This window comes from Takifugu rubripes, chromosome 8 (assembly GCF_901000725.2).
Source record: "Takifugu rubripes chromosome 8, fTakRub1.2, whole genome shotgun sequence".
NCBI classification, from domain to species: domain Eukaryota; kingdom Metazoa; phylum Chordata; class Actinopteri; order Tetraodontiformes; family Tetraodontidae; genus Takifugu; species Takifugu rubripes.
The window spans coordinates 9,019,860-9,039,987 of record NC_042292.1 but is presented as its reverse complement, the minus strand read 5'-3'; the positions used below and the strand labels follow the sequence as shown (position 1 = coordinate 9,039,987).

At 45.9% G+C, this 20,128-nt stretch overlaps 1 protein-coding gene and 1 non-coding gene across 4 annotated transcripts in view; one reads left to right on the top strand and one right to left on the bottom strand.

The window, feature by feature from the left end:
* Positions 1-2,629: 2,629 nt before the first annotated feature.
* Positions 2,630-2,702, bottom strand: trnar-ucg (transfer RNA arginine (anticodon UCG)). Its single transcript has one exon. It is a non-coding gene; the product is annotated as a tRNA-Arg (tRNA).
* A 2,893-nt stretch (positions 2,703-5,595) lies between these two features.
* ahr2b (aryl hydrocarbon receptor 2B) overlaps positions 5,596-20,128 on the top strand; it is a 35,436-nt gene continuing 20,903 nt past the window's right edge. Inside the window, exons 1-3 of one of the 3 annotated variants that reach the window (XM_029839541.1) lie at positions 5,596-5,727; positions 5,841-6,068; positions 14,064-14,251. In XM_029839541.1, coding sequence (XP_029695401.1) covers positions 6,010-6,068; positions 14,064-14,251 — 247 coding nt within the window. In that variant the 5' untranslated portion in view covers positions 5,596-5,727; positions 5,841-6,009. 3 annotated transcript variants of the gene reach the window in all.

The window sequence follows — 20,128 nt, the reverse complement described above, 5'->3', positions numbered from 1 at the left end:
CAGATTAGCATTGGCTGCTGCTCTTTGCATGTTAGCAACTGCAAGTGTAAATACATTGCTGATAATGGAATTTACTGTTGTTATTTGGTAAAATAACACTAAAAAAGAATCTTCTGGGGGGGGGGTTAAATGAAACCAAGCGAGGTAGCAGTTGAAATGAGGTTAGTGGGTAATTTGCCAGCTGAGTCACAATTTTCCAAGAAGTTGACCATTGTAAATGTGAAGTTTTCATGGATTTCAAAGCTGTGAGTCATCAACCTTTTCATTGTGGCTGAGCAGAGCCACTCGCTCGCCTGAAGAGAGCCGAACAACCACTCGCCCAAACCGATTTCTGCTAACTTCCATCTTGCATAAAAACATGTGTCTGCGACTGAAAGGTGGAGCTCAACCTCTCCGTGTTTTTATCTGCTCTGCTCGAGTCATGAAAGACCTCCATCGTTTCGCAAAAACACCCGTTTTATTTTCCAGACGGTTTTGGCCGAGAATGAGTCACGAAAACTTCGGGGTCTGGCAAAGAGCGCCACTGACAGCAGCATTTCCCAGCATGCCTGGTTAATCACATAACAGGGCGACGGGCTGGAAGGTCCTGGAAACACATCGCCCCAGAAGGTTCACCAGAAATCGCCCGCATCGAAACCACTTCTGGACGCACTCTGGGTGCAGCTCGCCTTGCAACCACAATGTAGGAGCACAGGGGGCGCTGTTCTCCCTCTGGAGCGTTTGGGTTTGGGAAGTTTTTTGGGTTTTTTTACAAAAAGTTACATGAAGAGGATGTTTTGCATTGTAATATGCCCTCTCACAGCCTCGCCAGGGCGGTTGGGATGATCTTCGTTGGATCTGTGCGATGGAATAGATATGCTAGCTCGTTGTCAAAAATGCAAATCCGCGACAATCTTGATTTAGCTGTTTTGTTCAAACTTGAGAAATTGTGTGACTTCAACCTTGTCTTTTCATTATTCAAATCTACAACTGTCACCAAGCCTGTAGCGCTTGAAAGAGATAACAGGTTTATCTATGAATGTCCCCACGGTGTCAGAATCGGAGCATCAGCGCCAGTCCGCCCAGCAAACCTTCACTTCTGACTTTTACTTTCTGGGCTTTCCTAAACCTGTGTGCCACACGATCACAATATGAGCACTGTTTGGCTTTAATCCCAGGTCTGTCAGGTGGAGTCAACGCAGGTGATGACCAAATTCCACTGTTGTTTCGCTAAGGATTATCACACGTTCAACTTCAGCAGCTTAATCCTGTAAATCCTGTCAATAATGATGAATCAGAAGGTCGCGGCAACACATTGTGCAGCAACATCAGACCGAACACGCAGAACTTTCTCTCTCCTCCATTCACCATAATGAATCAACCTGGCGTCACCTCAGCTACTTAGTGCATTTTGTGATGCGGAACTGCGATGAATAAATATTTGTCAACCCTGGCGAACTGTAAATCCTGTCAGTTTAATGCTTGAGAAAATCTCCGATCCACCATCCACCAACAGCCGAGGGCGCAAACGGAGAAATCCCCTTTATCTGAGACAGCTAGCGTGGAGCTAGCGCACAGCACTGCGCTTTTAAAGCTCCCTGTTGCTCACCGAGCCTCTTTATTCCTGTTTCCATGAACCCAACCATTATTGATGTCCTAGGTTCTCAATGAAGATGAGGTATTTACAGGTTTGTGTTTGAAATCAGTAAAAACAGCAGGGATTTGCTCGTCGCTACCTGGTTGTTGTTGCTTCTTTGTCCACTTCTGAAATCCGAAACGGCTTTTTGGTCAAAACTCTCAGACAGAAGAAGTCTCAAATTAGCAATGGGCCACCGACAGGACCGAAGGATGTAGATCAAAACATGATTAAAGGTCAGAGCCTCTTCAAATTACAGGCCTTGTGCAGCCATGTTGTTTTCCACGTTAGGCTCCGACCTGCGGCTCAGGCTTCAGCCCTGGTTAGCGATGGAAGCCTAGCAGCCCCAGAGCGACGCCACAGCCCTGGTTGACTGGTGTCCAACGCAGGCCTTTTCTGGTAAATTGGTGGCAGATGTTGGCCAGTTTTGGAGCTCTAACAAGATCCAGTGGTTGGTCGCCTCCTTTTACTTGAAGAGGTTTTCAGTGCCTCTGGATTTTGAAACAGTTTGACTGTTTTTATTCTGTATTCACTTCCGAGCAGAGGTTTCGGGAAATGACTTGTTTGTAGAGTCGCCAATAAAATTTGGGACAGGCTGGGTTTTTTTGTTTTTTTTTAGCATTAAGCACGTTAGAAATGCTGACCTCAAACCTCCCACCTCCACCTCTCTGGTGATGGGAGCTGAAAAGGTGTTTTTGGTTTGATTAAGACGGCAATGACAGGCGTCTTCATGACCTTTCACCTTTACAGCACCGTGGGCATCGTCTGAAGCGTAATTGAAGGTGTTAAAGCTCCGCAGCCGCTGCGATCTTATCTGCTGCTGTTTGTCGGACACATTTGTTTCTTGCTGCAGTTTGCGGCTTGTTTTATTGTGTATTTATAGTTTATTTACTGTGGTTTCAGGGTTCTTTACAACACACTGTTACAAAGTTTTTATGGCTCCTGCATTCAAACATTTCACGGGGAAGCAGAAGCTTTAATGCGACATGATGAACGTATGGAGCAGAAAAAGTACGATCACGAAGGGACTCGAACCCTCAATCTTCTGATCCGAAGTCAGACGCCTTATCCATTAGGCCACGTGACCTCTGATGACCTTAGGGCACGTATTTCAAAGAGAATATTGAGAAAAGAGCCACAACTCAGAAGTAAAATGGAAGAGGCAGCAGGGATGAAAAACAGCCATTGAAACGCACAATTTCTCATGACTTCATCGTCACCAGCAGCCATCCATCCATCCATCCATCCATCCATCCATCCGCATTACTGCGGACGCCGCACCGATCCGCCTGTCAATCTCCCGCTCCATTCTTCCCTCACTTGTGAACGACCCCGAGGTACTTAAACTCCTCCACTTGGGGCAGGATCTCCTCCTTGACCCGGAGAAGGCACTCCACCTTTTTCCGGTTGAGAACCATGGCCTCGGATTTGGAGGTGCTTCACATGCGGCGGCGAACCAATCCAGTGATAGTTGGAGGTCACGGGCCGATGACGCCAACAGGACCACATCATCTGCAAAAAGCAGAGACCCGATCCTGAGGTCACCAAACCGGATCCCCTCAACACCACGACTGCACCTAGAAATTCTGTCCATAAAAGTCACGAACGGAATCGGTGACAAAGGGCAGCCCTGGAGGAGACCAACCCTCACTGGAAACGAGTTCGACTTACTGCCAGCAATGCGGACCAAACTCTGGCACCGATCGTACAGGGAGCGGACGGCCCGTATCAGCGGGCCCGACACCCCATACTCTCGGAGAACCCCCCACAGGACCCCCCGAGGGACACGGTTGAATGCATTCTCCAAGTCCACAAAACACATGTGGACTGGTTGGGCAAACTCCCATGCACCCTCGAAGACCCTGCTGAGGGTGTAGAGCTGGTCCACTGTTCCACGCCCAGGACGAAAACCACATTGCTCCTCCTGAATCCGAGGTTCGACTATCCGGCGGACCCTCCTCTCCAGTACCCCTGAATAGACCTTACCAGGGAGGTTGAGGAGTGTGATCCCCCTATAGTTGGAACACACCCTCCGGTCCCCCTTCTTAAAAAGAGGGACGACCACCCCAGTCTGCCAATCCAGCAGCACCGCTCCCCATGTCCATGCGATCTTGCAGAGTCGAGTCAGCCACGACAGCCCTACAACATCCAGAGCCTTAAGGAACTCTGGACGGATCTCATCCACCCCCGGGGCCTTGCCACCGAGGAGTTTTTTGACTCCCTCGGCAACTTCAGCCCCGTAGATATGAGAGCCCATCTCCAGGTCCCCAGGCCCTACTTCCTCACTGGAAGGTGTGTTGGTGGGATTGAGGAGGTCCCCGAAGTATTCCTTCCACCGATCCACAACATCCTGAGGTCAGCAGCACACCATCACCACTATACACAGCGTTGACAGTGCACTGCTTCCCCCTCCTCAGACGCCGGATGGTGGTCCAGAACCTTTTCGAAGCTGTCCGGAAGTCGTTCTCCATGGCCTCACCGAACTCTTCCCATGCCCGGGTCTTTGCCTCGGCAACAGCCGTAGCTGCGCTCCGCTTGGCCTGCCGGTACCCATCTGCTGCCTCAGCGAAACAAACTTTAACCTTTAACCAAGGGAATCCGTTGCTAATCCTTTAACTGTTGCAAGCAGCAGCTCCCACATGCAAATGAAGCAGAAACATCGACACCACAAAGCGTCTTTGTAAAAACATTGTGGTTATAAAAAACTTTGTAAAACTCCCTAAATTCAGAACGGCGTGTTTTAAGGACGGTATTCAAAGCAGTAGCTTGTGTGATATCACAAAGCTCATTTCTGTTAATTAGCAAAGCTAACTGCAAAGCTGAGCTGGTCAGTGAACCTGTTTTATTGCTGCATAGCCTCGGCCTGCAATGAGCTACAAAGCTTGGAAAAGAGAACAATAAGAAATAAATAAAAATCCTTCAGCCAGGAGCAGATACGGTCCAGTTTGAGAGAACATTTTACTGGAGGTGACCTGAGTCTTCTGTGACGTTACTGTTAGGTTGTTACGTCCATAATTTATTTTCCTTTTGGGTGTTTTCTAGCTTTTCATTTACATATCACAGCCAAGTGTAGTTTAGAATGTGTCTGGAGGGGAACATAAAATGACTCGGTATTTAAAATATGAATAAACACTTTGATTGGGTTAAAACCAGCTGTATTTCCATGTATCCTGTCTCATCCTGTACACAATGGCTTAATTTTTTTAAGACTGAACTGATTTTATGATCTACACAGACTGTTGGATATTTACAACACACTGGCTCTGATAATTGCTGGAAAGTGTCGTCATTTTAGAAGTTTTTCCAGTTTATACCACTGGACCGTATTTAAATTAAGAACTTGGTCTCTTTTGCATTTTTCCGTTTTTGACTGATCGCTGCTGTAACTTCCCAAAAGTCATTCCAAACCCGTCCAAAAGATGCTGGGTGAAATGGAAGTGTACTGGGTTGGCTGGGTCATTTCCCAACTCTCAGCCGCCGAATTTTCACTTGTTTTCCCATTTTTGTGCGGCCAGAATCAGGCCTGAAATCCATTTTTAACTTTCTATTCATTGCAGCATGACGCACATTGTGATCTGATACTAATCAGTACTGCATCTTTTTTTTTAATGAACCCAGAAAAATACCTGAATGCAAAACAACCTGAGCTGGTTCGAGAAAAGTTGATGAAAAAGTTTTGTCAGAATTTATATTTAATGGAAAAACACCAAACTGGTTGTAATAAGAGAGAGATTGAAATTTGTCATAACACAATTCCAAAACAACTTATATTTGTACTAAGTATAATTCACTTGATTGTTCAAAATGAATTAATATAGGTCGTTTCTATGTTGCTGTATATTATTTTTATACTGTAATATGATACAGCGACAAAAGTCCGCTTTAAGGTGGACCGGGCTGGAACGCCGTTCTCTCTTCCACGCTCGCGGTCTCAGTTGGCCTACATTTGGACCACCTTAAATATTTCTGCCATCGCTCCGCAGTGACGCACGCACGTGCGGCGCCGCACACACGAACAGGGGAGGGTGTCGGGAGCGCGCAGCGACGGCAGCCTGTCAAATCACAACAGCGGTGACGACGGACTTCACGGCGTCAACGCACAAAAGTCCAAGGTGGAACTATTTAAACGTCTTATTTTGAGAAAGTTGCAGTAGTCAGCCGACTAATGGTGGAAGTTTTGATTCGCTAAATACGAGATATTTTCTTTTCGGGTTTTATGCTGCAGGCGCTCGGGGCCCCGCCGAAGACTAAAGGGATCTACCGCCCGTCCGACTTTGAGTTGGTGCGTTTTTCAAGGAATGAGAGAGATTGAAACACGCTCGGACCGGTTGGTTTGCAGACTGAGCGCGATATAACGCCACTCTCCCCTCGGTTCCGTGCGCCTGGAAGGCAACATGCTGCCGAACACGGCGCTGTACGCGGCCAAGAAGCGGAAGAAGCCGGTCCAGAAAGTGTAAGTTTAAACCCGCAAGAAATCCCTGCAGGGCTCCGGTACTGTCGCGCACCGCGACCGCTGATGAAGCCACACTGGTTGTATTGTTTATTGTATATAACCCCATGATCTGTGATTTAAAGACAGGAAATGGTTATTTTTCAGTTTTACACTGACCACGGAGCTGACGTCGCTCTTGTTGGGTAATAATTGGTTAATAACAGCTTTATTAGCGTGAAGTTTGCTGTGCATTGGTGTTTCTTCCCTTCCACAGATGAATGTGTTGTTATACATTACAGCTGTGCAAACAGTCGGTCCTGCAGCCTTAACTCAAAATAAAAGGTTGCAAGTTGCTCTCCAGTTGAAGCCATCGCATTCTCAGCTTTATCTCCCAGCTTGCGGTTCTGCAGAGTCGACCCCAGCCCCGCAGACCTGCTCCAGCCTGGGGGGTTGAGAGGGGCCAGTTTTGCAGGACGGGTGGATGGTCCCGAGCGTTTCACATCCATTTGAGCTTATTTTGGGATGCGTTTCTCTTCTCTATCATAGCCCGGGGTCGCCGCGCCTCTGCATTACATCTATAGTCCTACACTGTAACAGTTACAAACTTTAATGTTGAAAAACCATCTAGAAACATGTTCTTAGTGTTATTATAGTGGCAACTGCTACGACGTGAACTAAAAACAACAACAGTGTGTTAAACAGTAAAACTAGCCTGAAAGTGACATAAATTCAATTGTAATGATGTAAACAAGAGGACAGGCTGAAGGCTGACTATGATAGTTAGCATTAGTTTGTGTTTATGTTGAACTGACAGACAGTATTATTGTTCTGGTTAACTCGGGGTTCCAGACTAATGGGACCAAAGGGGCAGTTTTAGCCAGTCGGGTTAAAGCTCAGGGCCATTTTTCCGGATTGCAAAATTTGGAGTTGTGGAGAAAAAAGAGGCCGAAAAGAGCAAAGTTCAGATAAACAGATGCACTTTCAGTGGGTTTTGTTGAGAGTGGTTCGGAAAAATCATCCTCATAAAGTGGATTTAATTGTTAAAAAAGGGTTCATTTATAAACTTGTGCATGATAATGGAATACCAGATAAAAGATGAGCTGACAAAGGAATGGTTGTTCTTCTCCTGGGAATTTAGAGCTTTTGGTGCCAGTTTGCTAATAAACTAGAGCATAATTCAAACTTTTGCCTCAGTTAAAACAACTATAATACAGTTGGTGTCGTCATTATTTAAAAAACTAATTAGCGTCTTCGTAAACACTTGATGGTGCTGAAAAAGACCCCGCTGAGAACATCTATTAAAGTGCAATTTAAGCTGTAAACAACATTCTAGTGTCAGATTCTTCTTAGAACCAGAGTATTCCGCTAATCTACTGATGCGTCGCGAGTACAGGTTTTTTCAGAGGAGTCGTCCTTTGACGCACCATAATTATATGTTCTAATTGTGTATTTCCACGGAGCTGTTAACCTTGAAGATCGCTCGTCTTGCATCACTCTTGTAAGAGGACTCTTTTAAACCATGAAACTGTAGTGTGTGATCTCAAACCTTCTGATCTCAAACCCGATGATATAGGGACACGACCTTTCATGGTCCTGTGAAGAACCTGTCAAGACTGTCAGTCCCTGCTGCTAAAAAGAACATTTTTCTGTGGCAAATAATAGCAGGGTATTTTTCTAGTTACTCTAGTTTATACTGAAAATAATTGCTAAAATTACTTTAAAAAAAGTTATCTGTTTAAAGATGCAATTTTTTTTAGTGCTATTGAATCATGATAATCTAACGCCAGTTTGTTTTATAAAACTAATAAGAGACATTTTTTCTTTATAGGCCCCAAATTCTTACTCTTAAACCAAGTTATATTGAACCATATACTTAAATTAAAAAGCTGGTATTTGAATCCATGGCAATTAGCAAAACCCTAGAGTTAGCCTGTTAAGTTTACGAACAAACAACACGGCTAACCGGCTATTTCCCACTTAAAAATCCACTTCCTCTAACAAAACGTGGCTCATTTTGTGTAATTTACTTGCACTTTTTAAACACACTTGCCTCGCTAACGCACAGTCTGCTCTCACTGACCCCTACAGTTCTGCTCTGGTATAACACATCATGTGACAGGGCCCATCTGGCCCAGTTCAGACAGATTTTTATTTATTGTGGATCGAAATTCCTGTGGATTCATGACAATTCTTCAAAGTCTGCCAGAAAGAAAATGACTTAATTACACATTAAAGTATGTACATGGTTCTGGAACAAGAGCCAGGCCATGGCCAGGTTCTGGTGGGATTTCAGAATCACTTGTGGACGGTTCTTCTTTGAACCATCCTGTGAGAACCTCTGAGCTGAACTGTCCTCCTGAAACTTTACTGGGTTTTGAACTGGAACTTTAACAATCCAGACCAGAGTGTTAACTGCTGCATGCAGAACCGCAGGTCCGAGCAGGGAGCCGGGCCAGAACCCTGCCAGAACCGTGGTTTCAGTGTGTGTGGTAGTACCTGCATTAATCATAATCAGGACGTGGAGAGCGAGCGCTCTCACGCGATGTTTCCACGAGGGAGGAGGGAGGCCGGGAGGATGGCGTAATCTGAGACGCTCTCTGTTTTTTTTCTCCTCCTCCTCTGACTGCCACAACATACTTTTTTCCTGTCTTTCCTTCTGTCTCTGTGTGTTTTCTTTTTCGATGGAGGGGGGGGGGGCGGTTGTTTCTTTCCTCCCTCAACACAAATTAACATAGTTCTATGTCACGCAAACGTTACACAAGTCTGCCATGTTGCCTCGGCTCGGAATTTAGGAAAAGTTGCTCTTATGGAGTTTATCCCGTTTTGTTTGTTTTTGTGTGAGTGTGTGTGAGTGTGTGTGTGTGTGTGTGTGTGTGTGTGTGTGGGACCGATAGATGAGTCCAGAGGCGGCGTTAAAGCGAGTTCCCCCGCGGCAGTTTCCCTCCCAGCTTTGTATCATGTAAATGAATGTTAACTTCTGCCAGTGAGGTTTTCAGCCACCAAATCGACACCCAAAACATATTTTTGTTCATAGGCGGGCAGAAAAATAGGTCAAAACATGCCGACGTCTCCCTGCAGACAGATGCCACGTCCGAGACGTCGGCTTGAGGTGTGGGGTCGGTGAAGGGAGGACAGAAAAGCGAGTAGGATACCAACGCTAAAGAATTCCTGATCAAATCTGCGGCGGAGGCAGACGGCTCTCCCTGAGTGTGCGCTGAGTCACACCTGTGGAATCACTCCCATCAAATTCAACCAAACCATTGTCAAATGCATCATTTGGTGAATGATTGGACCAAACCCCCACCGCAGACCTGAAGCATCTGACGCTTGGTCTGTAATAACACGCGTTTCTTCATTTTAAGTTCTGCGGCTGAACTGAACAGAATATCAGGGAAGGCCGCTGCAGCCGTGACAACAGGAAGTGCAGGTAAACAGGTGTTCAGGCCATGTTTTCCAGGATCTTCTTCCATTAAAGAGCACTTTCACTCTGGTTTCTTCATCAGCTGTTGCCTCGGTGAAAACCTCTTTACGACCTATGATGGTGCAGTTTTAGCGTGTAATTAATTGAAAACACGGTAAGATCATTCTACAAAAGACCACATATTTTAAGAGTTTTAAATGTTTGTTTGTTTGTTTTAAAACAAAAAAGATGGATGTGCTGGATTTTACTTTGTCCTAAGGTGCAATTTGTTTAACCGAGGTGATTTGAGGTCAACTTTCTGACACCAGCCGTTGTAACTGGTTAACTCGGTTATGTTTGAGATAAGAGACTGGTTCCGCTCAATGTTTAAAATTCCTTCCAGTGTTCAATCCACAGTTAACCTGCAACTTTGCCTCGAGGGACTTGTGGTGCTAAAGAAAAGTTGACAAAAAGCTAAATGCTATGGTGGATGTAAACAGGAAAGAATGCAGCTCGACTTTCCTGGTAGCCCGATTGTCAGCAGACAGGAAGAGCAGGGTGCAGATAATCATCTCCATTAAGGCGACTTTGGTGCCTGTTAATACACCTGAGCGGTGTGTGGGGGGAGGGGCACACACACCTCCAACAATAGTATCAAGTGGCCCGTAGTGTCGTAGCATCCCGCGGCTATTGAACCTATGCATATGCTGCTGACACCAGAGGATAGTGTCGCCAACTTCCTAATGGGGCGGGGAGAGCTGGTTTAAATATAAATAACATTATTTTAAAGCTATAATTATTATAGCTTTAAATAAAACGGTTAAGGTCTTCTACGAACAGACAATCCCAACTTAACTTCATGTGATTAAACATTAGGGTTGTTTCAATACCACTTTTTTTTCCCAGCCCGGGTGCGAGCACTCCCTCTCCAGTCCTCGTCTGTACTGAGGACCGGTACCGCTGGTTCACCCTGAGGTGTTTCAGCAAGTTTCTACTATCAGATGAACGAGGCTTCACACAATCAGAATTTTTTGGGCCGCTCCCCGTGTCACCATGCAACATGTGACACGAGCATCTTATAGCGAAGAGTACTACAGGACATACGTTTTTTTTTCTTCTTATCGGCAGCCGGTACCAATACTTAGAAAGGAGGCCGCTATCAGCCTGATACCTGCTATCCGTTCCAGATTCCGTTCCCTCTGAGGGCCACATTTATCCACATTCTGTCCACATTTCTTAATATCAATAATGATTTAACACTGTGTGTTTTTGTCCCAACATTAGCACCAGGATTACCAACATGTTTCTCTTCCAAGGCTGTTGTCTTTGTTATGCACTGATATCTAACAGCTATTAATCTGACTTGATTTATCTGCTTCAGCTGTTCGCTGGCGGGCGGGCGACCGAATGAATGAACGTTTGAAGCTCTCGTCATGTTGCTCATGGGTAGGGTGACCAGATGTGCTCCTTTGCCTGGTCCTCTTTTTTTGAGACCCTCAGGATGTGTCCAAATCGTCCAAGACTTTAGTCGACCAAAGCCTTAAACAGGATAATAAACATGTTTATATTGACTTTGCATTGCGTTTCTCTGTGTCGTCCTCTCATACAGTAGTCAGCTGGTGATTAGTCCACTAAAGAAACGGTTGTTAGACTAAGTGTTAATCAGTTGTAAATACAAGCTGTAGTAGCCTCAGGAGATACCTGGTGGACGACAGACTGTTAAAGATCTCCATGGGTCCTCTGAAGTGTTTGGTTCCTCTCAGGCTCTGTGATTCCTCCTGACAAATGTGCAGTTGGCTTTGCATGAACTATCTCGCACGTCTTCCTGCCATTCCTGTTTATATTCCACTTCCTTTCCACAGCTCCGTGATCACGTTTTATTTTTTTGCCCCGCGCGCTTAGCATGGTGCGTCTTTGAAAGTAGCCTCACAGGCTTATATTATGAAGTCCCAGGTTTTCTTTGCTTCCCATTGTTTTCGCAGGTGTATGTTTGCCGTTGCCAAACCAAGCGTACTGTACTCCACTACCCAAACTGTCTTTTCCTGCCAATTCACACATGATTTGCCGCTGCCATTTAATCAAATCCAGGATCTGTAGATCTGTTGATTTACAAGCGTTAGCAGTTTATATACGGGACACGTGAGGTTCCTTAAGAGACAAACCGATTTAGACAATTGGCAACTCTAACAACGGCGGGCGCTCGTTTTGGCAGTGCAATGACTCACACACACACACACACACACTCTTTTTCCTGTATCAGCAGTGCATACGCTAATATTTTCTTTCACCTCTTTTTTCCTACAAAGGTATTGTTGCTTCATCACAGACAAAGTGCTTTTGTGTGAATCCAAGGAGGTATTTCAACAAATAACACTCTTTCTCTCTCGCTCTCTCTCTTCTCTCTATCACTCTGTCTTTCTCTCTCACACACACACACATATAATGTGTGCGCATATAAATGTGTATATAAATGATATACACGCCCCTTCCAGGACAGATTTGGTAGATAAAGTATCAACACTGGCTGCTCATTGTTCTCACACTCGGTTGTGCTGTCAGGAATGCAGCGATAGTCATCTAGCCTCCATCTCAGATATGTCGTGTTCTCGCGTATTATTGGAAGCAGATGTAGTACTTACAGCAGCGAGCAAAAGAGAGCCAGTGTCCACATTTTACACTACACTTTACCAAGTGGACCAAGCTAAAGGGTTTATCATGTGTCACAAAGGTTAATTTCTGAGTAGACGTCCTGTCAGTAATGCTCAATAGTGGTTATAGCTACTTTTCTTTAATATTTTATTAATCATTCAGCAACAATTCAGCGGTCTACAGGTCAGCTGCCTGTCTGTTAGCTGTTGAGATGTTTAATTTTACAGCTGCATGTGGCCATTCGTGACCTTTAAAGGTACCACCGTGCAGTCAGGAGGTTAATAGGTCAGAGCCACAGTGCCAAGAAAGTATGCAGTCATGCAGGTGCACATACTGTACGTGCACGCGCGTAGAGAGTGTTATTTTCACAGTTGGCCTCACCTGACCCTAAATCCCCCAGCGGATTCATCGGCAGGAACATCTGAAGCTGATTTAAGCCGAGGAGCCGCAGACATGCAGCTGCTCTGTGTGAGGCCGACCCGTAACTGGGAGGTCACAGGTTCCGTTCCCACAACAACGGCACGCCGAAACCTGACCAGCTCGAGTTTAGGCTTTGTTCAATACTGCAGCCCATCGATGGGCGGTGTGTGATCCTGAGAGCATAAATATGTCGTATTGTTGTACAACAGTTCACAACGGTCCAATATTCAGCTTCCAGCTGGAAATATTTCACAAGTTTCTGAAACAATACTGACATTGTTGTGTGCATGCTGGTTACCATGGCAACGCTCCTGTCACCACAATAACAATGTTTATTGGATGATTGAAATAATAATGATCAGAGGAAAACAGCAGTTGAGGGAACTGACAGGAGTTGGGTTGGAGATTAGAGCCAGACTTGCTTAGAACAGGGTTCCTAGATAAAGTCAAAACTATATTCTATTCACTGGAATGAAGAATGAGGAAATGTGAAAAATGGTTTTAGAATCCTGACAAAGATCTCTTCTTTGTTTTTTTGTTGTTTTTTTTAAATTCCCCGTCCCTCTATGTGATCAGCAGACATCAGAGCGTGGTTAAACCATTCGGGTCACCGCGGTGCCCCTTTCCCCGGTTCTGAATAAACACCAGCCCGGCAGAAATCAGACCGAGGTATCTCTGGGCTGGGTTTGAGGTGGCTCCACAGCATCAGACCTTCTCCGGGGAAAAGAAAAGCCCCTCTGTGGAGCCCAAGTCTGGTTTGAATTACAGATGAGATGCTGGCGGCGCTGCTGCCAGTTGCTGGAGCTCAGTTACAGATCAGATCAGCTAAACAGCTGAAGCTCTGTTATGGCAGGGCCACTTATAAAAATATTATTAGAAACTATTTTCACGTGGCATCGCTCCGTGTTGCAGTCAGATTTGAAAAGCAGAAACTGAAGATCTGATGTGTGAAAGTGTGAACACTCGCCTCCAGAGTGTGTTACTTTCATGATCAAGCCAAAATAATTTCAGAACCCTGCAGCAGAAGAAGAATCCTGCCAGGAATTAGAGCTGATTGTCTACAATGGATGAAATGTTGTGTACATTTACTGAGTTACTGAAGACAGATTCTATATTTAGCATCATTGGCCATTAAAGTGTTTTTTACTCACATTTCCTGTCAACAAAGAGCTTAATCAGGGCAGTAAATCCTGTTTTGTTGCTTCTCAAGTCCTGGATGGGTTAATACCAAGCTGCAGACCTGGTTCCCGTGGCAACACTGGATGCTCCAGAGAGGCATAAGTGATCTGTTATTTTCCGATCCCTTAAATCCCACATATGAAGAAGCGCTAAGGGAAAGCGCTCTAATCTCATATCCAAGTTAAAAACATTCAGATGGGTGGACCCGCTCAGGTTTCTCTGCTTCACCTTCAGTTATGTGACGCAATGTTTGAAATTATGAGCCAAGAAAATTCAGATTCAAGAAAAATAACTGTAATTTGCTGCAATTCCACATCTTGTTCTGTTCTTTATTTCTGTATTTTGATTTTGTTTTTGTCCTCCGTCAGCCCCAAACCGCCTCCTCCCGATGGCATCAAGTCCAACCCTTCCAAGCGCCACAGAGACCGGCTCAACGGTGAGCTGGACAAGCTCACCAGCCTGCTGCCCTTCACCGAGGACGTCCGGTCTCGCCTGGACAAGCTGTCCGTGCTGCGCCTCAGCGTCGGATACCTGAAGGTCAAGAGCTTCTTCAACGGTGAGTGTCCTGGATTTCGCTCAGGAGTTTCAAAGCAGAAAAATGTGATTAAGAGGCGGACAAGCAATAACAACATAACATGTTGGTATCGTGTCAGGCTGAAGAGCCCGGCTAAAATATCCATTCAAAGCCTTTATAAAGCAGCTTTAGTTGTGTTGATTTTACTAAAGGTGGTAGAGGCCCAACTGTCAAACATCCTGCTCACTTCTGACTGGGAGGTACCCGTCTTTCCAGTCTGCCAGTTCCTCACACTGGATGTAGAACGTGGTTTAAGGACGGAGTCTAGACTGAAACCAAACTCGTATCAACAGGCACGGTGTTTAATTAAAGAAGTGTAATTAGACACAAAGAGACGGCAAGATGCTTTTTCAGTAACATCTTACTGACCACACGGAGCGGTTACCGTGGTTACCTGGCTTCTTGTTTATTTTCCGAAGTCGACTGTCAGCACGATGCGGGGAACCCTGGAGCTGGCTGGGCCCGCCGCGGCTTCCAGCTTCCACGCATTGTTCTGAGCAGAGCTGCCATTAGATCCAGGCGGCCTCCGAGACAAGGCTCCTATTTACAGTGAGACGGGGGTGGGGGTGGGGGTGGGGAGGGGGGGGGGGGTGTGCGTCTGCAGCCCAAAGGTTATCTGAGTGCGTGGCTGTGCGGTTTGTCCCGTCTGGCCCGGCGTTTGGAGCCAACCCCTTTGGCAGCAGGTGTGAGTGGAATATAATGCCACTGATTTACTCCTCATTGCTGCAGATTGTTTCCCCTGCCAACAAGGGTTGTTTTTTTTGTTTTTTTAAACTTGTTTGTCACGAGCGCTGCAGCAGCCACGTTGGTGACTGACTTATGGGGTAAACGGGGACCGGGATTGATTCGGATGAACAGCGGGCAGCTTTCTGCAGAGGAGGAAATGTGAGAGCCCAAAATGTGTTTGACTATTTAGACGACCTGGATTCAGATCAGGGTCCTAAAACACAGATCAAGAGATAAAGAGGTGGCGTGTCGCCCATCTGAGGCGCGAGAATATTTTAACACATTGACACAAGAGACACATTTCTCAGAGAATCTTCAAAACACAATTTCCCATGCACCTCATGCTAATGTGACTGGCCCCAAACCAGTCTCATTAGCATTAGATTATTATTTAAACTCAACGTGTCCGGTTACGTTCCAGCGCTGTCATGCACCAGGTTCACTTGGACCCTGTTCTGGTGCTGTCCCTTCTGGGAACTTAAGAGTTTTAATTTCTGGTGCAACATCCTGCACAGCTGCACTGAGGTCATAGTTTCGGCCCTGACGCGTCTGCAGCGTACCCTCAGTCCAATCTGTAACCGAGCACATCACAAAACGGGCTTTTCTGAGCGAGAGATAAGCCGCACTGATCGTAGGTTCGATTGCCCGCGGTGACGTACGGCCGTGCTGGAAAACACACGCCGTCTCTTTATTTTCTTGCGTATTCTCAGCTGTATAGAAAAATGAAGCGGACCACCCTATTTCTTGGCCACTACTCCCTTTGCTCTCCCTCCCACTGAGCCCCACCCTTTTCCTGTGGCGGCCCCTGCGAGCTCTCCGGGGGCCAGTTTTTCCCTTCAGCTATTCAGCCTTTTCCTCTGAAGTTCGCAGCTCCTCCCGCCGACGCCGTTCCCCCATCTCAAACAAACGCTGCAGGAGTCCAGGTTGTTGTTGCAGCGGGGAGGCCTGTTCGCACGGCAGGCCCGTACCAGGACAACTCGGAGCTTTATGCATTCATGAATCCCTCCGAAACACAGAAAGACCCCTCCATTTTCTTCCTCTGCTTCAAAAGACGGCCCTGACTGCGCATCAGACCTCACCTGAAGCACAATGTAATAACCTCATTACTGAGGGTTCTGTTTAATGACTAGCTTGTTTTCTTTGGATCTTTTCACCATTTTTGGATTCTTTATTCATAGTCTGACCTGTTTCATGTTGTTTGTGTTCCTTTTGAGGTGGTTCTTTCATCACTCTGGTTTGTGAGCTCTGAAAACAGTGTTAAATTTCAATGTAAAATAGGCACAACTGCCAGAATTTCTCCCTTCCTACTCTGACAACTTTTTTTTTTCATAAGCAACTTTCAAAGTGAGTTTATAAAGCACTTAAATGGTCCAATAAAAGCTGACATTACAGTCAGGAAATGATTGCAAATCAGCAGAGCACCTCAAGATTAAAGGACAACGTCGGCCTAAAAGAAAAGAGTAAAATATGTCATGTAAAAGCCATAGAAGTCCATAAAACACGGTTTTATGAGGTAAAGCTGATACTGGGACAACATAGTTTCTAAAGCTCAGGTTTTATGTTTAAATAAATGGAATTAGAACCAAGAGGAGGGTCGGTTCTCTTTCTTACCCCCCCACAGATGAAAACAAACATAAAACATTTACATTTACTGATTTTAGCTGCTTTGTATCTGACATATATCCAGAAATACACCAGATTAGCTTCAATCAGTGATGTTAATCACTGATCAGAATGGCCAAATAATGAGGTAATGACAAAAGTTTTTGCTGTTTTTTGGAGAAAATGGCCTGTATTTTGTGAGTAATGTGGGGACAGCAGGCCAGGCAGCGACAGCCAGGAAGTGGCTTTGATATTCTTAGCTCTTAAGCCGGAGTGAACATTTCCAACCTCGGAATTTGGCAAAAAAAACAAACATATTTATCATGCAGAAGTACAAAAAAAGCAAAAAAAAAAAGTCAGGGTATTTTGGATTGTCCCATGCAGGATGAAGTCCATAATGGGGAATGGTCAGAAATGGTCCTGGTTCGGGTGTGTGAGAGAACGCTCTGCATGATATGAACGTCTTTGTCCGCTGGCTGGTGGGACGGCTGCTGTGTGTGGCCGACCAGACACTGATGGTGATGGAGCTTCCTCAATCACATCAGCCTCCAAGAGGAATTTTGGATGAGCCACAAGACCTCCAAGGCTGAGTCCAGCTTGCTCGTGCTGTTTGTGAGTTTCATAGAGACGCGTCTGAAAATGACCTTGACATGTGTCATCAAGCGTAAGGCGCCATCCTCTCGTAGCGAGCTGTTAGCCCCGCCTCCCACGGAGAGCTGATGTGAGCAGGAGCGGTGCGATTGGCTAAAATATTGGTTTCCTGTTATTTTCTAAACCTCGGGTCTTGCACAATCTTCCCTCTTCTGACAGTTTTTCTGCTGTAAAAGGTTACAGGGCCAGGAGACTGGCTCATCGTCCAAAGTTCCTTCTGAACTCTTCCTCATTTTTGTCCTTGAAAATTAGATTTTTGTCCCGAGAGAGGAGTCAACTTGTCTGCTGAGAGGGAGAGAACGGAGTGCTCTTTGTCCTTTCTCTCCCTCCCGGTCTGTCCCTGCTTCCCCCCCCTGCCCTGAGCTGGGCTGCAGGACAAGGCCGCTGGGAACTGCCTGGGGCTTTGATCCCATGACCAGCACTCACAACACCAGCATTGTTCATACTCCGTTCTTCCCAGACCTCCCTCATCTTTTTCTGTTTTTTCCTTCTCAGTCTTGAGGAATGAAAAATGGTGTTAACGGTGAAAATGAATCACCGCACATGCTTCTCAACTTAATGCGCCTTGACCTGGTTTCTCATTATAATATATAATCTAATAATCTGATTTACGTGCACAATGCTGCTGTGTAAGCTCTAATTAGGGTCCTTCTTCTTCTGCTGCATCCTCAGTGTAGAAGGAACAATTTAGGCCTCATTTAACCAACGTTTTCGGGCAAAAAAAGCAAAAATTTCCAAATGAAATTGATACAAAAAGGGCTTCAGAGTGGAGCATTGTGAAAGCGTTGATGGGCGAGTAGTTGTTGACCCCAAGTAGAGTTAAAAGAGGAACCATGGCAACGATGGCGGATCCGAGGGGACCGTTGGTGCTCTTCCCCATTTTGAACATTACAAGGCTTCTTCTGTAGCAGTTGGAAGCGTTAAAGCAGCATCCCAACCGGCAGAGCTGCATTTGTGGCGTCCTGCAGGTAATAATTCCATCGTTGTTGTCTGCACAGGGAACTGTTCCCTCACGGATTCGGAAAACGTTTTGCATTTCTGACTGTCTGTAAAGATGCCAGCGCTCCCGAGGTGTGAAAGCAAACGCTCCGGCCTTGCTGATGAAATGCAGCTTTTCCTGCGCGTCTTCCTGATCCTTTGGATTCTAGTTTGGGAGGGTTTTTTTTGGAGTGTTTGGGTTCTGTTGATGAGGCCCCAGCAGAGGAGACTTCTGGCCGTGGCGAGCATAATTTGTGGTCTTATAATAGCTCAAGCTGCTTGGCTGAACTTCCCTCCTCTGTCGGGCCTCAGAATGCTCAGGAAACACACATGCACACACACATTCACACTCATCTTTGTTACACAGTCAGTACTCTCTCTTGCTCGCTCGCTCGCTCCTGCATGCCTTTTCCAGATGTGTGTCTCAGTGTTCTGGGCTTGGGTCTGTATTCACTGCTCTGTCTGAACCACGTGACCTGTCTGACCTCTGAAATGTCTCATGTTAAAGGATTTGGGGGAGGGGAGGAGGATAAAGGCCGGTTGGGAAAATTGCATTTTCGGAGGTCGTGCGTTGACCTAGGTTGGATGGCGTTGGCTCGGATGTTGCTCCTGTTTTAACTTTGCCAACATTTGCCCCGAATCGTAATAAGTCAAGCAGCAGACAGTGTCCCACGCCTCCAGCCTCATCTGAAGATTGAGGCAGTTACACTTCCGCAAAAACTGTGTTAATAGACAATGGGCTCAGCCCAAAGTGCAACAGCAGCAGTTTTGTAGGAACCGTGTCGTCGTTTCACACCCTGACCCAGTTGTGATGCCGCGTCTTCCCCGACAGTCTCGCACAGGGAGACGCACAAACAAAAACATCTGAAAATGTCCCACAAGAGTTGTGAAACGCTGCTGCAGGAAATGGATAAATGTTCCTGAAGAACCCCCACTAGGGAAACAGGCCTCGTAGATCAGACCCGTCGGACACCAGAGTCGTCCCGCGTCTCTGTTTTCCATGAAGAGTAAAAAGAAACAAAACATGTTTGTGTGGTCGGAATCTGAACTCCACACTAAGAAGTTGCCTCAGCTGAGCTAAGAAGAAACTATTATAGTAGGAATGGCATGATCGGCGTGGAGCCCAAACTTTGCACTTATGAATGGATCACTGTGTGTTTGCACATAAAAAATGACACGCTAACGGGGGCAAATGCTAGCTTGACTTTTCCGATGCTCGAATTTATGCTGTTCACACCATTGGTGGAAGAGTTGAGTTCATTTTCTTGGATTCACAGCGTTATCATCCGGCATGCGTACTAACACGGGTTTCGGGGATGAGTGCGATGTCTCCAGTGTGATAACATCGACCCTGTGGACCCTCTGCACAGATGATCGCAGTCTAAACACAGCAGGCAGCTGTTCGTGTAGAAACCTGTCCAGGTGTCTGGTTAACACCGCTATTACGTGTGTGTACAGTAGATACCAGCAGGAGCACCTTCGCCTCTGCCTTATTTTTGGATCAAATAATCCAAACTCAGATAATTATGAAAATAATTGAAAGTTCTGTGGAATTCTGGGTAATCTACCCCTCTACAGTCAAACCATTTCCTCTCGCTGCTGTTTGGAAGTGGGGAATTCAGGTCTAACGATTCCAAAAATAACAAGCTTGGAGGAAGCAGTCGATGCCAGGCGAGATTTTCTCAAACTAAACTTACAGTAATGCAGTATGTGCAGCCTGGAGCTACAAACCAGAGTACATAGAAGGTAAACAAACACAACGCACATACATGTCAGTGGCATGACTGTGTCAGTTCCTGTAGATCTGAGAACGTCTCCTTTACCTGCTTCGAGGGTGATGTGATCTTTGTAAAGGTTTGTGACACCAAACAGCTATTATTGATGGCTTAAATTAGGGAGAGG